This window comes from Helicoverpa armigera, chromosome 8 (assembly GCF_030705265.1).
Source record: "Helicoverpa armigera isolate CAAS_96S chromosome 8, ASM3070526v1, whole genome shotgun sequence".
NCBI classification, from domain to species: Eukaryota; Metazoa; Arthropoda; class Insecta; order Lepidoptera; family Noctuidae; genus Helicoverpa; species Helicoverpa armigera.
The window spans coordinates 2,825,994-2,846,852 of NC_087127.1; the positions used below are offsets into that span (position 1 = coordinate 2,825,994).

At 36.1% G+C, this 20,859-nt stretch overlaps 2 protein-coding genes across 14 annotated transcripts in view; both read left to right on the top strand.

Annotated features, from left to right (window-relative positions):
* LOC110382910 (G-protein coupled receptor Mth2) overlaps positions 1-12,844 on the top strand; it is a 56,658-nt gene extending 43,814 nt beyond the window's left edge. For 7 of the 13 annotated variants that reach the window (XR_010276695.1, XR_010276699.1, XR_010276697.1 and 4 more), the window contains 8 exons: positions 3,411-3,582; positions 4,436-4,627; positions 7,053-7,131; positions 7,904-8,085; positions 8,240-8,408; positions 8,686-8,892; positions 9,482-9,894; positions 11,277-12,844. Coding sequence is in view for 3 of the 13 variants with exons in the window: in XM_064035755.1 (XP_063891825.1) it covers positions 3,411-3,582; positions 4,436-4,627; positions 7,053-7,131; positions 7,904-8,085; positions 8,240-8,408; positions 8,686-8,892; positions 11,277-11,391 (1,116 nt within the window). In the remaining 10 variants the exon portion in view is untranslated. The remainder of the gene's footprint in view (positions 1-3,410; positions 3,583-4,435; positions 4,628-7,052; positions 7,132-7,903; positions 8,086-8,239; positions 8,409-8,685; positions 8,893-9,481; positions 9,895-11,276) is intronic. The other 6 variants (XR_010276700.1, XR_010276693.1, XR_010276701.1 and 3 more) reach the window with 3 other exon arrangements.
* Positions 12,845-15,557: 2,713 nt separating this feature from the next.
* On the top strand, positions 15,558-20,393 carry LOC110382950 (probable G-protein coupled receptor Mth-like 3). Its single transcript, XM_049838310.2, has 8 exons — positions 15,558-16,054; positions 16,301-16,472; positions 17,038-17,229; positions 17,429-17,507; positions 18,564-18,754; positions 19,022-19,190; positions 19,287-19,472; positions 20,024-20,393. Exons 1-8 carry the CDS (start codon positions 15,629-15,631, stop codon positions 20,082-20,084), a joined length of 1,476 nt encoding a protein of 491 aa, XP_049694267.2. The 5' UTR covers positions 15,558-15,628; the 3' UTR covers positions 20,085-20,393.
* Positions 20,394-20,859: the final 466 nt, after the last annotated feature.

The window sequence follows — 20,859 nt, forward strand, 5'->3', positions numbered from 1 at the left end:
TCGGGAGGAGTGTAGCTTTCCAATGGTGAAAGAATTTTTAAATCGGTTCATTAGTTGCGGTCTCTTTAGGGTACAAAAAATCTCTTTATTATATTAGTACAGCTACAGGTCGTTTTTGAAGAAAGAAACCTTATCGTGGGTAAATGGAATTCCCCTGATGTAATAGAGCATTTTTTGGGTAGGTACTTCTATCAGGTACCGATTTTTTTCTGACCGAGTTGAGAACCTCTTTCTTATCTTAAGAATGCAAAGCTTTCAATAAAGACGAAACTAATATTATCTATGGAATGGCAATGTAACAATGATTTTTGAAGAAATACTTAACTTTTTAAAAAAACCTTGCTATTTACCATAGTTTTAAAAGTGCTGATACACACAACAATAGGCCCTTGTTTGTTTGTATGATTCATGCTATATTGGTAATACTTACGGCATTGTTATATTTGGGGAAGTTATGGGTTTTAGAATATTTCGCTATGTATTTGTCTGTTTTGATTATTATGTACCTACGTCAATAAATAGTTATGCACAAGTTTTCCTGTCAATTAAAGAAGCAACAATAAAGTTCCTATCGAATTTGGAGCGGTCGTTTAAAGTATTTTAAAGTATTATCATCGTAAATACATAATGCGGATACCTACCTACCTACATAGGTACATATCTACATTTGTTTTGATGACATATTCTAATTTACTGGTTCCTTCGTACGTAGGTATCTCACGGACAGTGTTGCCAGGTAAAACGATTTTCAGGTGGTCTGGGGACACGTCCCGATTTGTACCAGATCGGGACGTTAAATGTCCCGATAAATAAAATAAAATACCTAAGTTTTAATCATTAATATAATACTATGCTTGCACTAGTAGTTTAAATCCCAATAATAAAGCCCAGACTTAGAAACCTTTGTTTCTTTATTTGCCACCCTAAATCCCGATGCCCTAAAAACCTGTATGTGTAATGTGTACCTATGTACCGATTTAAAACTAATCGGACCTGGCAACATTACTCATGTGTGTACTTACATTGTAGGTTCGTATCGGCAATAATCTTCTATAAAAAATATCATACATTAGGTATCATATTTCTCTAATGTCTAAGCACTAAGGGCATCGGCGTACATATTATGATAGACAATCAGTTTCGAAAACCCATTAAGTAAGCGATGACTGTACCTACTTATATTTGACTTTCTACATATTTGACTTTGACTTATCCAAAGTTAATGTGCAATAATATTATTGTAATAGTTTTATTTTTGCGCCTTAATTAAGTAAATAAAATGTACGGTAGACTGCACATCAGTGGTAACTGTCATGCACCTCAACTGAATAGTAATAAGTACGATTTTTCTATAAAACTGTTACCACTGACCTGAGGTTGACTGTACAATTTTGTTTGAGGAATGAATTTTGAAGTTAATTACAGGATAAAATGTATTAAAACGTAGATGAATAGTTATTCCTGTATACACATCGTCTATTTTCTAGTTTACTTTTATCCTGTTCAAAAAAATATGGGCGCAGGAAAAAAACAACTAGGTATATTACCTACTTTTATAATATATTGATATTTGATACTATTAATTGGATGTAACACATTCTATGTCTAATTAATGTGTTATGTCATTAAGGGAACAATAGAGCATTCTGTTAATTGGTTAGATGTAACAGCGGTATTTGACACATATTTAGATACCGTGTCTATTTTTTATTTTATTACGTGTTACATGATCATATTAAACTGCCAAAACCTCGATGTGTAGTACCTATGCCCTAAATGAAAAAAAAAACTCAGGGAAACAGTATCAATTCCTATTCAAAGTATTCTATCTGAATTTTTGTATGAAACATTTGAAGTTTTTACAATTTGTTGTTACAACAGCAGTTGCAATGGCAAGGGAAATACATATACAACCTGTAAACAAACAACTATCACGGTTCATAAGATACAGATGGATAGCCTCAGTAACAGGATCCTGTTATAATTCTTGAATTTTAAAAAATCTCTGTGGTCTTAAGAATATGATTGCTTAGCATGATGTCTACGTCCGGGTCAGACCACAATGTGATTGGGTTTTTGGTAGTTATAGGATTTTCCGATTTCTCTCTTTTGGTGTTAATAGAATGATAATAATTATAAAAGTTGAATAAATATCAAGTGTTGACGTAGTAATGTGTATCTCAAACAAGACAATAGGATTCACGATAAATATTGATTATACCGGTCATTATAAAGATGACTAAACTTCCTACAAGGAAGTAAACTGTTGTCCTACACTTGAATAATGCGTAATATGATAAGAAACATATCACTCCTATATTACTTGTAGGTAATCAATCAATCACCTTTCACATACGTAAATTAACCTATTTCAGTTAATGTTATATTTATAAAGTCATAGTCCATCATCATCATCATATGCTTAAGCTTTTCCAACCATGTAAAGGCCGGCTTTCAGCCTAACCGCATGCGACTGAACACCAATGCCTGCAGCGATTACGACCTCGTCAGCTCAGTTATCTGGGCAAAATGGCACATATATTAAAAAAATATGACACTTTTAATTAAACAAGACGTAAATAAAAATTAAGAGGCAACTTGTCAGCCAATTTAAAGAATAATTTACCGTGACGTCAGTCGAAACTATAAAAACTTGATTAAATGTCAGACTCCATAATTAACATACATTTAGACGTATGTATACACTGAGTATACAACGTAGTACAAACCTAGTTGGTTTTGGCAAGAAACCCGGTAGTATCTGGTCCTATCGCAATAATTTCTACGTAAATCCTTCGAGTGTTGATACGTCAAAGAGACGTCATACAAAGGGTGCGTCATCGCGTCAACCGAGATAATACGACTCGACCATGGAGAACAAAATGAATAGCGGAGATGACATAACCTAGAATCTCCTATATACGAATCGTTAGTTCTAGTAACTGATCAAGCCCAAGTACGGTATATTGACCTACAAAAAGGCGACTAACCTACCTTCCTTATGATATCTCCGCTATCTTTCATTCCTCTTTGGGTAGGACCTTATCACACTAATAATTGCAATTCAATTATGCAATTTAATTACGTTGGTATTATCTTCGATATTACATTAGGTATATTGCGGTTTTAAATTACCTATATTTGTTCTATGGAATATTTGTTCTCAGAAAATCAACATCCGCATTAATGATTTTATTATTCTTGTCTTGGTATTATTAGACGCTGTGTTTACAGTACAAACAAATTAATAATGGCATGCCTAGTCAATGCGATTATCTTTTAATTTTGTTTAGGTAATAGTTTTAGTTTGCTTAATTTAACGCGTCGTGTACATATAATAGTTAATTAAAAAAATCTTAAGTAAAAAAAGTACCTACCTATCTAATATTTTTTCCATTACTCTTTTACAGGATGGCAAGCTGTACGTTGAAATACCTAATAACATACCAAATGCGATCATCTATGAGCCCGATAAGTACTGTATCGACACATTCCTCGATGAAGAAGGAAAAGGGGTCCTGAACGCGTTGATTTGCTTCGCATCGAAACCGGAACAGAATAATTATGCACTCAGCAGTAGTTGTAAGTATAAAAAATTGTATGTTTATTTTTGTTAATGCGAAGCCCATTCCTTTTTACTAGCTGTTTCACGTGATTACACCTGCGTCTCCAGATAATTTATTCCTGCAATCAAATGAAGAGTTACCTCTCTTTTTTCAGACACTAGACTTTCTTTTTTAAGGGAAATTATCAAATGGCCTCACCGGCTGTAAGTGCAGCGTGAGGGAGTGTTAGACTCTTACTGACTAAAACCCATCATGTTCCTTCTTAAGCCCTTTATGTACCAGAGCCGCGGTAACCCTTTCGAACAATTCTACAGCCCCGGCAGCCTCATTAGAGGCTTTGACTTTGACCGTCTGTGTCCTAAGCATTTCAACCGGTTCTGTGGTTTAGGGGTGACCCGCCCAGATAAACCTATTGAGTTACTTTGCATATGTATGTTAATGTGAATTTAGCAGGGCATGAAGTAGTCGATTCATTTATAGTAGTCGTACATTGAAGTAAAAAAAAAAACAAAACAAATAGGAAATAATTTTATATAAAATAAAATAACAAACTATAGAAAGGTATAGCGCTGATAATAAGAAATACTCTTCAGATGGAGACCTTATTAAACTTTAATGATGACATCGTCGATTTTGCTTGCTTGAAAATGCAGTTGTCAATACTGTTATTCTATTGCAAGGCGACGTTCATTATCTGCTAATAATGGAAGATACAAGTTTTGATAGATATTTACATATTTACAATAAAGATAAAACTATCCTAGTAAAGCAAAAACAAAATGCATGTCTCCATAGAGGTCAGACGGAAAACTTCATTTTTTGAAGTCAGTTAAAAAGAAACTTCACATAACTTCTGAATTTATTTCCAGGTATGCTGATCTCGTGTTTCTTCATCTTGCTAACCGTGGCAGTGTATGCGTGGATACCAGAGCTCCGTAACCTTCATGGCATGGTGCTCATGGCATACCTCCTCAGCTTCTTCGTGGGTTTTCTCTTCCTGGCAACCATGCAGATCTTGATAATGACCAACGAGATCACTGAAAACATCTGCCTTGTTCTTAGTAAGTATATTTTTTACTTATGCGTTGCGATTCTGGGTGAAACTGGAGTTTCCAAATTTATTAATTCAAACTAGACGATCTCATTATAATTTTGAAATAATTTAGACCTCTTAAATGCTCTATGGATATCAATTATTCTCTGTGAGTCTGACGATACAAAAATGCAGTACCTACTTTATTATCGTACCTGCAAAAATGGGCTTTAGCCCAAACAACCGAAAATTTTACCTGGTCAGGTAAAACTTGTATATGCGTTACGATTACGAGTACCTAAGGGATTTGAATGCCATATATTCTGTAGCTATGTGGGGAATAGCAATAACCATCGCATTTTGACGAGTCATGTATGTATGTGTTTTCCTTCATCATTGAAAGCCATATTATTTACCATGTTACCTACACTATGATTATCTTTTCCATTGTATCGTAAACGTACATTAAAGCAATGTTCTTGCTTACCGTTGCAATATTATGTATTAGCTTTACACTCGTCTTAGTCTCCAACTGATTAATTCAAAATGCATCTTTATCATCGTCAACGACTCATCCAATATGTATTACAATATCATCACATTGGCAAAATCAAATTCTGATGTCACTGTAAGAATCCTTCCTTATTTAACGTCTTATTATAGAACAATAGAAAATCAATTGTGTCTCGCGTATGTCTGAGCTCCGACATGAAACGGGTTAAACAACTCTTATTAACATCTAGCAGCTGTCTAGTATTACCTATATTTTTATAATACACCTATCAGCTTTATTTATTTATTTATTTGGATTTCCAACAAGAAATACACATTACAGACAGGTTTTAGGAACAGATATTAACTTTTCTTTCCCTTAATTATAGAAAATCACAGCATGCATTTAATTATAATTATACAAAAAACAAAGCTTTGTCGTGAATGAATTGCCTTACCTTTCTGGACAAGTACAGAGTAGTTCTCAAATATGCTGGCTGGAATTTAAGTGAAATGTTTTCTGTTTTATTGAACCACAAAAGACTAAAACTAGATTTTATGACCTCGATATTCAGAGTAATATTAGATCAACGTAAACAACAAAATATTTTGTATGATGCAACTCAGACCGTCTCGATTATTATCAAAAATTCTTTCCAATAACAAAAGTGTCTAGACGTTTCTATTTATTGTAAAAAAAAGTAAATTTAATACCACCAGTAAGTCCGGTATATTTTGGTATCGAAGCTATGTAATAATAAAGACTTGATACAAGGCTATGAAATTATTTTTATCTACCAGCATTTCTATACAAATATTATAAATCTGAAGAGTTTGTTTGTTTCCTTGGACGCGCTTAAACTACGCTCGTAACTGCTGACCAGATTTGAAAAACAATTTCAGTGCAGATGGCTCATTTTTCGATAAAAGTCTCCATGGGGTGGTGAAACCGCTGGCAGAGGCTTGTACAAAAAAGAAAACTAGAAATTCCGTGAACTCTAGAAAACTAGAGATAGTGAATGTACTTTCCATAAAAAACAATTCGGACCACAACGAAATTAGTACCTTTAGGTACCTCTTCTATTTTTTTGTAATGCAAAGGCAAAGCGCGACAGATCATGAACCTTTAGGCAAATAATTCTCATAGGTGCCAACATTAAATATATAACCTAACCAAAACTGTAATAAAATATATATGTAACTATTTAAAAAAAAAGTTGATCCTTTTTCCTAAATTACGTGTTAGTTTCTTAATGTGTTTTTTAGTCGCATCTTCTGACGTACATTAATACGACATATATTTCGATTTATAAATATCTGACGCAAACAACCAAATTTATGTGACATTTGGGGACCTAAACGTAGATATACTTATTGCGAAAAGGCATAAAAAATAATAAGTATAAAATGAAAACAAATCGCGATGTCACTGGAGATTTAAAGCGTAGGAGATAAATTATATTTTAGCGTAGGTATCGAAAAACCATCGCACACTTCATGGCACAGCAGCGAGTCCGGGAGCGCTCTGGTCGAGTCGCCAATTTACGATGATGATAATGTTTTCCTAGCCGATTATCGGCTACGGCGGCTGTTCTCATATAAGGAGATTAGCCAACTGCGCAGGACATATGTATTATAGTGCACAAGCATTTGCGCAGACACAGGTGCACTCACAATTCCTTCACTCCCATAGCTCGATGGGCCGGTATTTCAACATGAGGGGAAAGAGATCAGTCGCAAGGCCGATATTTATGTGGTCTCCATCAAATTCCAGTTTGCGGGCTGCTTTCTGAAAATTTTTATAACCCACAATACGGCCGACCTGGGAATCGAACCCGAAACCTCGTGCACAGCAACAGTTCTGTGCGATTTATACAAAGACAATGAGCATGTACATTCACACATACAAGTCACTTTATATTCTTGATTAAATTAATATAACATGATTATTGTTATTACAGCGTTCATCGTGTACTACTCCCTGCTGTCTGCATTCTTCTGGTTGAACGTTATGTGCTACGATATCTGGTGGACCTTCAGGTAAATATAATACTTTTTTAACAATAACCGACTAGTTGCTTAAAGCTATATTCGCTATATATTCAGCGTAGTAGTTTTTTATACTACTAAGATGTTGTTTGATTTTTGAAACGTACATATTTCATCAATCACTCTTAATTTATATTATAATTTAAATTCTTGCGACGGCTCTGCCCCAAATAAGTAGCCGACTATGCACAGATTTCATTTTTACCGATGATAATAGTTAATCAAAAAATAAACAATAGATAATAATATGCAAATTAATATTATTATGTTTAAAATAGTATCGATGAACAAATTCATAAGCTATTCTAGACAGGAAAACACTACTAACTGGTTTTATAGACTCAGGTAGACAAACTAGTCAGCATAAGTAAGTAGATGCTGCGTGCTTCAATTTATAATCAGGAGCCTAGAAATCTTCAATATTGTGGCAACACTAAGCTTCAAGTAACTTCAGAAAAAAAATAAACTGTAAATGATCTACTCTCCTCAATTCCTGATTCTTGCAATGAAACAAGAAATTATTCGTTTTGCTCACAGTAGTGTAGTAGTTTTTTGACAGGAGGCGCAAAGATTTCACCGAAGTGCAGCGGCAAAGATTAGAGCGGCTTAGGGTAGTGCCCTAGTCCTAGCCCTAGTCAGGGGACGACCAGAGAAGAGATGTATCACTAAAGAAATAAAAGTTCTCCATCCTGCTTTGGGAGAGTCAGAGCCTAAACATCAAGTGCTAATTTAAATTATAACTTGTTTAATTTGAACTTTCCAGTGGCAAACGCGCACACGGCCGGTCAGGAACGCAGCACAAACGCTTCGTGTTCTACGCTTTGTACGCTTTTGGTGTGCCAACTGCGCTCACCGCCCTGTTGGCAACATTGGAGTTCTCCGAGTCTCTTCCAGTGCAGCACCCCCTGCTGCCAATGATCAGGCTACAAGGCTGTTTCTTATATGGCAAGTTCTTTTTTGAAAAACCCCATGAACAAAGAACAAAATACTCACAACATTTGAACCTTTTGAAAAAAGTTTGTGTAGTATTGCCCCCTTAATTTTACACACATTTACTGTCCTTCCACATCTATAACCTTTGGCTATTTTCAATTTCCAGGTAACAGCAAATTATTGTACTTGTACGGGCCTATAGTGGCTCTCTGTGTGGCAAACATGACATTCTTTGCACTAACGGCGTTCAAGATAGCGAAGATCAAGCGAGAGACCCAAGTGCTGCAGGGTAGGGAAAGCTCCACACACGACCAAGCAAGAAAAGACACACAAAGGTTAGTACCTAAATAAGTAGGATACTTAAAGTATAGATCTGGTTGGTTAAAAGAGTACTAATAGAATCTGAATTTCTTCTACAAGTTACATAGTTTGAGAATTTGATTGTAAGCTTAGTTGGTTTTGTTACGTATAAACAGTAAAACAGCTTAACTGGATATAATGAATTGGTATGAGGTCTATAGATGGCAGATCCTTCCAATCGCGAACAAAATCATAAGATATAAAATTACTACTCAATAAGATTACTAAAAACCATTTCACTGGGGCCAAAAGTTTGAAATTGACCTGTTCCAGATTCACTCTTTACATCAAGTTGTTCACCGTGATGGGGATCAACTGGATCCTAGAAGTTGTCAGTTCCTTCTACCCTGATGCTGACGTCTTCTGGCAATTTTCTGACGCCTACAACGTCCTGGTCGGCCTCATCATCTTCATCATCTTCGTGTGTAAGAAGAAAACTTGGAAAATGATCAAGAAGAGGTTCGTCTCGTTTTGTTTTTGTCCGGGAGGGGATCAGGAAATAACTAACAGCTCGACTTTACAAAAATGTTAATGATTTTTTTACTTTTTTGTAACTACACCACCTTTAACGTAATACATATAAACAGTGGCATGTATTTATACTACTTCACATCGATGTCTGCAGTTGAGTGATCTTCATCTGAAGTGAACTGTGGTGTGTTTTCACTGAGATATTTAATTGTAACATGAATGTAATTTTTATTCTCATAAAAGTGAATTAAAATTTTGTCGACGATGTTCTGTGTGTGTTGTCAAACTTGTGATGCATGCACACATTTTTTGATGAAAAGACAGGATAAAAATGACGAGATGGAGAGAGAAATCTAACTATCGAAACCAAATATTTTGTAGATTAGGTTATCTAAACTAGGTACTTATTACTCTTATGGACTGCAAGTGCATTTATTATTTAAGTTAATTATGTAGTTTTAGCAAACAATTAATTAGTGTAGTGATAAACCTCGGGACTGCTTGCAAAATATGCAATATTACTACTTGCCTATCTGTAGCTACCGACAATTTTATGATTGCCCCATTCTGTGCACAGGATTAAAGATTATCAACGATCCGAAACTGCTAACGGAGGAATGACCATCAATAATGTTAAATTAAGCCGTTGGCAAACTAATCACGATAGGGAAGCTAGTCTCGAGACTGTAAAAACTACGGTTGGTATAGGAACTGATTCCAGAAACAGTAGAATTAACCAAGAAGTACCGACATAGCGAAGAAAATATACAGCCGTTGACGCCATGAACCAGATTTCTACGTAGGAAATAAACACTGAAGAACAAAAATAGCAGAATAGTAAATTGAATGGCGCGCATCAAAATGAGAGCAAAAAAGACAGTTCCTATTGCAAACCAAAATAGTGATGAGACTAATAGCCGATCGATAACAACCAATCATTGTATTCCTGGGGCAGTTTTAACATATTTGGAATACAGTACGAGTGCAAAGGTACAGAAAGTTAAAGATTTTGAGAATTACTGACTGGTAGTTTGACTAACTTGCAAGGATGTTTTCGCTATTAATTGTGAGGGCTTGTGTTTAGTAGTGTGTGGTTTGGATTTAGACTAAGAATTTGTAATTTCTTTAATTAATTTATTAATGAAATATAGAGATTTAAAAAAAAGGAAACATCTTTGTATTTAATGCACCAATCGAATTCCTAGTTGCACCTGTAGCTAATACGGTTTGGGAAATATAGTTTGCACGTTCAAGATTAGTTTTTTTTTCTGCGCATTTTTGGGTTGATTTTACAAGGTGGCCGGCAAAATCAGGATGCGGACGAACAAAATTACACAAAGTACGTGAAATATTGACTATTGATTTATAGAGCACTTTTATGCTTTAATTTGAGAACGAGATTTTAATTCGGCTTTATAATGCTTCGTTTTTTTTTTTTTTTTGAATGTGGAAACAACGCTCGCGTATTTTGTTTTTTTTTTTTCAGTACGAAACCATTCGGCCTGATCGGCTTTTTAACTTGTGATTAACTGAACTGATGCAATAAAATAATTAATAATTAGAAATATGCCTAAAAGATTTAAAAAAATATTAACATTGAATGACTTTTGACAATTAATTTATTGGCTTGATCTAATCACTTACTAAAACCAAGAATAACAAAAAAAAACTTTTTTTTCGAATTTGTTACAACGTGGTAAACTCGCAAAGTCTCGCGGAAGGAGGTGCAATTAAAGCTAATATATGAAAATGCGCTCTTTGCGTGACTTTAGATTGACTCCGTTTTGTGAGAAATGATTACTTGAACTGATGGTACTAGGTATTTCGTCGACGTCAAAAATCATCAAACGACCCCTCTCGCTGTGGGTTAGCAGCGGTGAGGGAGTGTCAGACTCTTACTGGCCTACATCGTAGACCTTTTGCTAATCACCTCAAATATTGACATGTAACTATGTAAAAGTTATTTAATTATACTAGATACACTTTAATGAGGTGATTTGTACATAGTTTGTGTTCGACGAATCGTGCACTTTATAATGTATCGATAGTTTGCACATCACTATTGCTGAATGTAAATCTTTGCAAATAGGTTAAGATTATGGCAAAATATCATAAAATCTTATTAAGTTTTTTTTTAATGATAGAATTATTCGGTTTCCTAACAGATTCAAACTGAACCGAAGCATGTTCTTAAAACTGGAAACTGTGCCTAATATTATTAATTCCAATAACGATTTTTTTTTTTTTGTAAAAACTTACTAAACATTTTTCTAGCATGAAGCTGAAGCTATTGCTAAATAAAATTAACTACATATTTTATTTAGTTTTTTATTTCTAACAATTTATTAACAAATGCATTTGCTTTTATACAGATACGCGCAGATGAGAGGTGACCAGCTGTCCCGGTCGCAGACGACCAACTCTTATTCCACTAGGACTCATTCTGCCTCCCGGGATGACCTGCCCATGAACTCAATTAAAAAGTAAAATAACCTTAATACCTCGGTATCAATCATTCGTATAGAATATTGTCTGAACTGTATGTTAGGAAGCATTCTCGAATCATATAATAAAAAAATATTAATAGTATGTGACATGGAAATTGGAACTTTATCCCTTAAAGATAAGGTTCAATTTTTAAACGTTTGCAGGCAGACAATATCGCTAGTTCACTCTTTCCACTGCAAGCTGTATTGAGCTTCAGATTGTTATTATTAATCATAAATATTTGAATAAAATGAGTGTTTTCTTGTCTCTAAATAATTTAATACAAATATATGATAAGAATATTATTTTTGACACACTTCTGACATATCTGTTGACCTACCGAACAATTTATTTTTTCTCGAGTAGACAGCTAGTCCTAAATAATTATCACTTAAGTACTTGTACTCGTAGTTTTAAGTCTATTTTATGTTGCACTCGAAAAAACAATTGTTGTAAACTTGAAGTGTATTTCTATGTATCGTGTACACTGTTAATCACATCTAAGTAATTTTTTGTTTATTTTTAAGAAAAATAAAAACTGTAGCTTTTCCTCTTTATCAAGTTGACGATCTTGCGCTTTCAGCAAGGAAATATTTATCTTTTTTTATAAGTGTTCAAATGTTATATACCCATATCATATGCTTAAGATTTACCGCGCACTGAATACTTTTAGTTGGCCGATAGTTTATTTGGGCTCATAAATCAGTATGAAGACGCATGGTAGTGCGTACGTTACAAAGATCAGGTATATAACCAGTATCAGACCGACTGAAAACTTTGATTGGAATCAAGATTTTCTTAAAAAATGCCAGCCATCGGGTTGACTGTCGGCCGACTCTGCAGTGGCTACGATAAATATACAAAACTAGCATTTACTAGCAATAAAGACGACGTTATTTGACATAATAATATTATCTAGTTCTTATGATTTACATGTTAAAATTACTCCACTATTGGCATTGGTTTTCTATGTATATTTGTTTCTTTGAATTCCTACAAGAGCTAGGATATTATTTTACTTATTATTTATAATGTATTTAAATGGTTTTGATCTCAATGAAATGGTGGTTTCACTGTTAAATAAATGAACATCACAAATAATCTTTGTTATAATATGCATGTATGTACGAATGCAACTCATGACATGCTTAAGATGGTGGTTTGCACCTTAACTCACTAAATAAGTATAATAAACTACAACTGTTTATAATACAATACAAAACGTTGAACATACAGTGTAATTAACAGTGAATTGCACTGTACTTATTCGAATACAACATTCAATTTATTGAGTAACGGTGCAAACCCTAAAGTATAATAATTGTATAACTAATAAATGATCATAATTTTGTCATATTCGTGTTATCTATTTATTGGGCTGAAGTTACTCATTCACGACCCACAATGAAGAAACTTAATATACTTATTTTGCTGCAATCGCAAAAACGTTTAAGTGTGAATTTTATTTTTATTATTGACTCGATTTATGCCCTCTCCTTCATCCCACCATAATTTTTAATATCACAGAACGAATTTCTAGATAAAACAAAAGCGAATGAAAGACAATTGCATGCGGCAGAGATGAATGTTAAGAGGAATGTGTGGTGTTACGCGAATGGATAGTGTAAGGAAGTATATAAGAGGAAGGTTGAAAGTGGCGCCGATAACAGAAAAACTGCGTGAAAACCGGCTGTCATGGTATGGGCATGTGATGCGGAGGAATGAAAGTCATGTCGTGAGGAAGGTGAGCGTGGACAGATATAGTGGAAGAAGTAGACGAAACATCGACAAAGAAACGATGGATGGAGTGTGTGAAAGTAGATATGCTAAAAAATAATGTTATTTGTGAGATGACGGCAGATAGAGAAGAAGAAGAGTATGGAGAGAGAAATAATGCTGCGCCATCCTCAAATAAAATTGGGATAAGGGCAGGAGGATGATGATAAAAACTTAGTTTATTTCAAAAAGAGCCTATTCCAAAGCTTTGACTACAATATACTATGAAGAATTAAAAATATATACAGATACATTATGAACGACAGACACATATGTATATTATGCCACAGTAACACCTACACATGCTTTGTGGAACAAGAGAAAAGGATAAGTTAGGTCAACTGCGGTCAACATGACCTTTGGGTTCCAAATTAATTTCGTACCTACTTGACTCGAAAGCGACCTATATCATAGTAAATAAAAAAACTCAATTTTGCCGCATTACTGCGGCGGTATTATTTACATACCTATATCAGGCACTCTCAGAATGTGTAGTAGGTACCTACGAGTAAAATCCATATATTAGGTTCTTCGTCGTATAAAGTTAGTTACAGATTGAATTACCTAAAATGGCTTAGTACCAGACTTTTCTTAAATCCGAATGACGACCTGTGACCTGGAATTTAGCAGGAAATTCTACTGAGTAGCGTTCGGAGACGCTAGCTTTACGTGCCCACCCACACGCACGACCTCAGACAAACTACAGCTTATAATAATACTTTATTTACGTCCAACGACCGTTCCCAATATTCTATCTAGGTACCTGTGGTTTAGCTTACTAGGGACAGAAATTGCTATTATCTACTAATATGAGGCTTAACAGGGCTGAGACCACGGACTAGCAAGCTCAGCGTAGGACGTCCACCAGCAAGGTGGACAGACGATCTTATAAAGGTCGCCGAAAGACGCTGGACGCAGGTCACCTCCAACAGGTATCTGTGGAGATATAAGGGGGAGGCCTATGTTCATCAGTGGACGTGCTATGGCTGAGATGATGATGATGATGAGGCTTATGTCAACATTCTATCCCTAGTAAGCAAATCAACGTATAGGTAGACAGAAAATTGGAAACGGATGTAAGTAAACAAAACAAATTAAATTAATCGAACGAGCTCGAAATATACGTAAAGTTACCGGTTTGTGCATTCTGCGAACTGCTTAATAATACACATTTATTAAACTTCTTACGAAAACACATATATCTCTTATTGTTAAGTTTTTTAATGTCAAAGTTGGGGTTTTCCCTGAATTTAATAACTCCGTCATCAGATCAACTAATTCTCATTTAGTTGTAAATGCATACAATTTTTGGAAATGTCATCATCGAATTCGGACCTGATAACCATTAAACCACGTAGGGAATTTTTTTGTATACCTTTTCATATAAATGCAATGAAAAACATGCGACGATTAGCAACCCTACCAACCAACCAATAAATACCAATGAATTACCTACTACCAACCAATAATTGAAATGTTGCGGTGTGCGCAATTCTTAACCACTGGACCAATGAAACTATCGTCCAACTAAAACTTGCAATGATCGATGCTCTGACAGCGTACAAACTTGCTTTTCGTAATATATTTTATGTATTGGTGTCCATAGCTACCAGAAAAAAATTCCTTCTACATTCTGCATGTTGAACCGGTTGGTCCAGCCATATACAGGAATGAATTTTAAGCAGTGCACAAAAAACAACTGTTCAGAATCAATAACAGTACATATCTGCATCATCAGTAGATTTATATTTTAATATTTATCCACCCTAAAATCAGCAAACTATGGACAATAAGTATTCTTACGCGCGCCGACCTGCGCTCACGTCAGTAAATGGGTTTTGCGTTGCCACCGCGCAGCCACCGTGCCTCCTCCGTTTCCTCTGGTATCCAATGACACCGATACATAAAGTATACATATAGCTGGATAGCTTGGACATTTTTAGATAGTCAACCCACCAAAGACTACCAACCATGTCAAGTGTTACTTAACCTTATGATCGATCATCCTTCACTTGGCCACGAGCATCGTGACTTCATGGTGACTTTATAAATGTATTGCATGTATGCCTTAGTCCCTAATTCAAAGCAAGTCCCCTAGTTCAATGAGTACAGACGATAGCACGTAAACCTACTGCAATCTGTCCTTAAATGGATTTCAAACTCATCACAATAGTGGAGGTTAATGTTCGATCGGTAAAAATTGATAGATTCGGGTAGGTTGATATGCTGGTGTCTGTGCGTACTTACACTACTGAAATCCAATATCACGGACGATAATTTATGTTAATGATCAAATACGGATCCAAATTTTTTTTTTTATACCAAATCAAGGATAAACTTGTTAAAACCCGCATTTTTGGCATCTAGTTGTTAGGTATTAAAACTGTTTCTAAAAAGAAGTCTAACTTAGTTTAAATAAGGCTGTCAAGCGAAGCAGTAGTGAAATCTTAAGTTTGTAACAATGATTACATTCATAACAGTGATAGCATTTTGTGTGATTCTATCGGGGGTTGTATCAGATCCCCAACTTTGCGTTGATCAAAAAAGTGTCGAACTGGTGAACAGGACTTACAACGGCATCACATTTGGGGACGATGAAGTTATAATGAGTAACACAACTGGAGAGGAGAGAGGATGTGTGTGTCTCAAGGGAATTTGTGCCAGGAAATGTTGCCCATTCGGATGGGTCTACAATGAGCCTATAACGGAATGTGTTCCAAGTTCTTATGTTTTCGATCCCCCCGTCGGGAAACAGAAATCTGGAATAATAGAAGGATTCAACGCAACAAAAGAGTTTATTTTTATGGTTGGTAGAATGAACTGTACTGGAGAGAATGAAGGCAGAATACATGTGGTACAACTTTTCAAAGCAATGTTTTTACTAAATGTAAGTTTTTTTTTCGTCTAACAAAGCTGAGTATAATAATAGCGTGTCGACAACTTTTAAGAACGTTGATTGCTCTTTCCACTGCAGTTTTTGTTCCTTAATGTACACAAAAATACTTAGTTGATTTTTTATACTTAGTTTTAATATTTCCCCTTTATTGTTTTAATAGTAATTAAGTTACACAAAAATAAATAATAAATGGTCTGAGCTTAGAAACATCGAAAACCCCAGCATACTCTTTCACAGGATGGCAAGCTCTACATTGAAAATCATTCTCAAACACCTGGTGTGATCATCTACGAACCGGATAAGTACTGCATTGATACATTCCTCAAAAACGATGGAACAGCTCACCTGGACGCCTTGATTTGCTTCAAATCGAAACCAGATCCAAAAAACTATGAAACTAAAAGTAGTTGTAAGTACGATAAATTTTACGTATCTATTGATGAAGGCAAGGCTCACTTTTACTTAGGAGTTCGATTAAATGATCTTACTATAACGGTGGGGAAGATTATTGGAATATGGTTCCAATTAAAAAACATTGGCTCTAATATATTTTTATTTGTTCTAGTGGTCGCAAGCGCGGCTGCTGTGCTCGAGGTCTCGGGTTCAATTCCCTTTGAAATCGCTTTGTGGGTTTTCTTAAACATTCACAAAGCTGCCCATAGTCTTGAAGTTGGTGATTGATTCACCCGTGCATCGGAGAGCACGTAAATGTCGATCCTGCGACTGATCTCTTTCCGGTCGTGTCGGATTGCCGTCCCATCGGGTTATGAGAGTGAATGAATAGGGAGTGCACCACCAGTGTCTGCGCAAATGCTCGTGCACTATAATATGTCCTGCGCAGCTGGCTGATCTCCTTAAATGAGAAAAACCGCCGTGACCGAAATCGGCCGTGGACGCCATTATTATTTCAGGATATGAGAAATCTACTCTACTAAATTTCAATTTATCGATGTGATGATTTTGATTTCTTCCAGGTATGCTGATCTCGTGTTTCTTCATCCTTCTGACCGTGGCAGTATATGCGTGGATACCAGAGCTCCGCAATCTCCCTGGCATGGTGCTCATGGCATACCTCCTCAGCCTCTTCGTGGGCTTTCTGCTTCTGGCAACAATGCAGATCTTGATAATGACCAACGAAATCACTCAGAATATTTGCCTCGTTTGCAGTAAGTTCATTATATTATTCTTGCTTTGTGCTGCTGAATTCTCAAGCTTTAGTATGAATCAATCCCCTTATTAAGATAGGGGTCCGAATATGCAATTCCTAATTCAAAAATCCTCCTTAGTTCCTCGTAACTTACTTAGTAAATGGCTTCCCATTTATCTGTTAGGGCCAGTATTATTATTGTTGTGTTGTTATTACAGCGTTCATCGTGTACTTCTCCCTGCTCTCTGCATTCTTCTGGTTGAACGTTATGTGCTACGATATTTGGTGGACTTTCAGGTATATACAAATAATATATTATTATTTATCTACTAGTTACCATATGACTGCCTGCTTGGTCCAGTCCCGAGATGGGTTGGAATCGCTTTGCGGGTTTTAGGCACTCACAAAGCAGCCCGGAGTCTAGAAGTTGGCGGTGTTACACCCCTGTGCCAAGGAAAGCCCGAATGCTACAGTAGTAGTCGTTACATTTCCAAATCAGAGGCTGTCAGGAGGATTTGAGAAAACTCTGACACTAGGGTTTGGGTATCGGGTTGCCCGGGTAACTGGGTTGAGGAGGTCAGATAGGCAGTCGCTTCTTGTAGAGCACTGGTATTCAGCTGAATCCGGTTAGACTGGATGCCGACCCCAACATAGTTAGGAAAAGAGACGGAGGATGATGACAAGTTTTTGCTAGGTGATTAAACTGCAGGTTTCTCTCTCGATAAGAAGACCATATGACACATACAAACAAATTGTATTTCAATTGGTAAAAGCGTTTATTGAACATATGGAACACGAAGTGTCCGACTACCAATAGCTTTTCTATTGTGCCTAGGACCGTAGCTCTTAAAGCCTTCAGATCCCTCATAACCTCATAAACTCTCTAAAAACAACTTACACTTTAACAGTAAATAAAAGTTGATATGATCGTTTCTGTTCATCGACAAAATAATATTATCTTGGATAGTATTTTTTATCATGGGGCTCTTTACATTATTCTTGTAAGAAAAACTGACTGACGGGTTTTATAGATTCATTAGTTAATATGCAGTAGGTAGGTAGACACTGCGTGCTTATATTCATAACTAGATGATTTTCCGAGGTCCCGCTTCCCGTTACAACAACTGGGCGTACCGGGATAAAATAAAATAAGCGCATGTTCAGCAGTGGACGTCCTATGGCTGAGATGGTGATGATGATGATGTTAATCGGAAAGATTGTAACTTTCCGTCTACTATCCGTTCTACTTAAAATTGATTGACGTTGCAGAATCCTATTGTTGGCTATATTTTTAAACATTATTAATTGTATTCCTAACTTATTATTTTAATAGTGTTTATTATAACTTTCCAGTCGTACATGCGGTAAGAACAACCAAGTACGACCAGAAAAACCTCATAAACGGTTCAAATACTATTCATTATACGCGTTTGGTGTGCCAACTGCGCTCACCATCCTATTGGCAACCTTGGAGTTCTCCGAGTCTCTTCCAAAGTTGCACCCCCTGCTGCCAATGATTAGGGTACAAGGCTGTTTCTTATACGGTAAGTTGATAAAACAAAGGATAAAGTAGCTGATTATAAATAGCACCTAAGTTAAGCCAGCGGTAGCAGCTAGAGCTAGGTGCGGTTGCACTTAGCTCTAGCTGCTAAACCTATGGAAGATAACCACGTGTGATTGGCTGGTCTAGCGGGCTAACTAGTGGCCGCGCTATGGTATTAGCCGTAACATGTAAAGATAATACACATATTTTGTCAACCCATTTGACCACAGAACACAACCTTATGATACTAAATTTTTAATATTTCCAGGTAACAGCAAATTGATTTACTTGTACTTGCCCATTGTGATTCTCTGTGTGGCAAACACGACATTCTTCGTGCTGACGGCTTTCAAGATAGCGAAGATGAATCGAGAGACACAAGTGCTGCTGGGTAGAGAGAGCTGCGCCAATGACCAGCGAAGAAAAGACACACAAAGGTTAATTATATGGCTATTGTATAAAATTTAACCAAAAACTGGAGCTGAGCCAAAATTGCAAATTGAGATTGTCAAAATTTTGCAATCCTGTTCCAGGTTCACTATTTACATCAAGTTGTTCATATTGATGGGGATCAACTGGATCCTGGAAGTGGTCAGTTCCTTCTACCCTGATGCTGACATCTTCTGGCAATTTTTTGATGCCTACAACGTCCTGGTCGGCCTCATCATCTTCATCATGTTTGTATGTAAGAAGAAGACTTGGAAAATGATCAAGAAGAGGTTTGTCTAGTTTCATATTTGCTTTCAAAGGTCGATGAAATAGCTATATATTTATTTATGAACAATCATTATATATCTATTTCATGACACATTACCTACATTCATCGAGGTTTCTTTCAGTTCTATCTAATACGATCCCCATACCATTTATTTTTTCATCACTACCACAATAATAGAATACCATTCCATTAAGTCGCAAACATGCCACATTTACCGTCTTTTTAACACATCACGCTTCCTCCCTGAGTCTTTCACTGATTGTTACAAAATTCCAATATGCACACCTCAATCTTAAGTCCGGGACTAACCTGAAACATTTCTTCGCCCATTGTCATCAGCAATGAGAGTTGGCTTTCTCCGCCCGGGTTTGTCCATAGCGTTAGTCCACTTCCCACAGGATTTGATCTTTAGTCTCAACCTCTCTTGGCATTTTGCAAAATGAGTTGGCTCCATTTTTTATATTATTGAGTTCATCGGCAACAACCCACTGTGTCGTGGCTGTTGAAGGATGTTCCTTCTAGTTTCTGAACTAATGGATTTATTTTACACAGGTTTGCACAGGTGAAAGGCGACCAGCTGCACACAACACAGACGACTAATGGCGGATTTTAATCACAATGAAGATTTTTCAGTATTTTCCATAAGCCTTAGCCGTAGGATAAAGGCCGTCAACGCACTTGCCAATTCTCTGGTGTTGCGGACAAAAATATATTGACTGCTTACCATCAGCTCATCTCTTCTTTGCTTCTTATTAAATAAAAAGTTACGAGGAAAGATTCTTCTATACCTCCATGTAATTTCAGCGTACACCTACTATTTGCGGTGCAAAGTTTTTGCAAGAGGTCAGACGGAAAAGACTGATGTTGTACCTACTTAACTTTATTGTCTTAGCATTTACTCGTAATAAACAAGTTATTATTTTGCATGGTTTTTATTTATTAACCTGGCTTTGTCACAGGATCTGAATCCGGTGACAAGAAAGAGACAAAAAAGAAGTTAAGTTGCGCTTTATACTATAGGTGCATGCTTATTTCACATACCACCTCAAACAGAACACCACAGTTATACAAATGTTTTGTGGAGCGAGAGAAAAGAATAAATAAGTTCAACATAAACTTTCTGTTCAAAGGACCATGCGTCAATCTGTACCTATTTTCTAACATTGCTTAATAGTAATGAAACCCATGTCATGCTCTTGACGAGCACTTTCACAGTTCTATGGTATACTTTTAAAATGGTCGGAAACACCATGTTCAAAAATTGAGTGCTCGCTAAGAGCTTGCATATGGCATAGATTTGATCACTATTGAGCAGTGTTGACAAGTGGGTACAGTTGGCTGGAAGAACCAAGGTTATGAGCCATATAAGCGTGCCTGTGTTCAGAAGT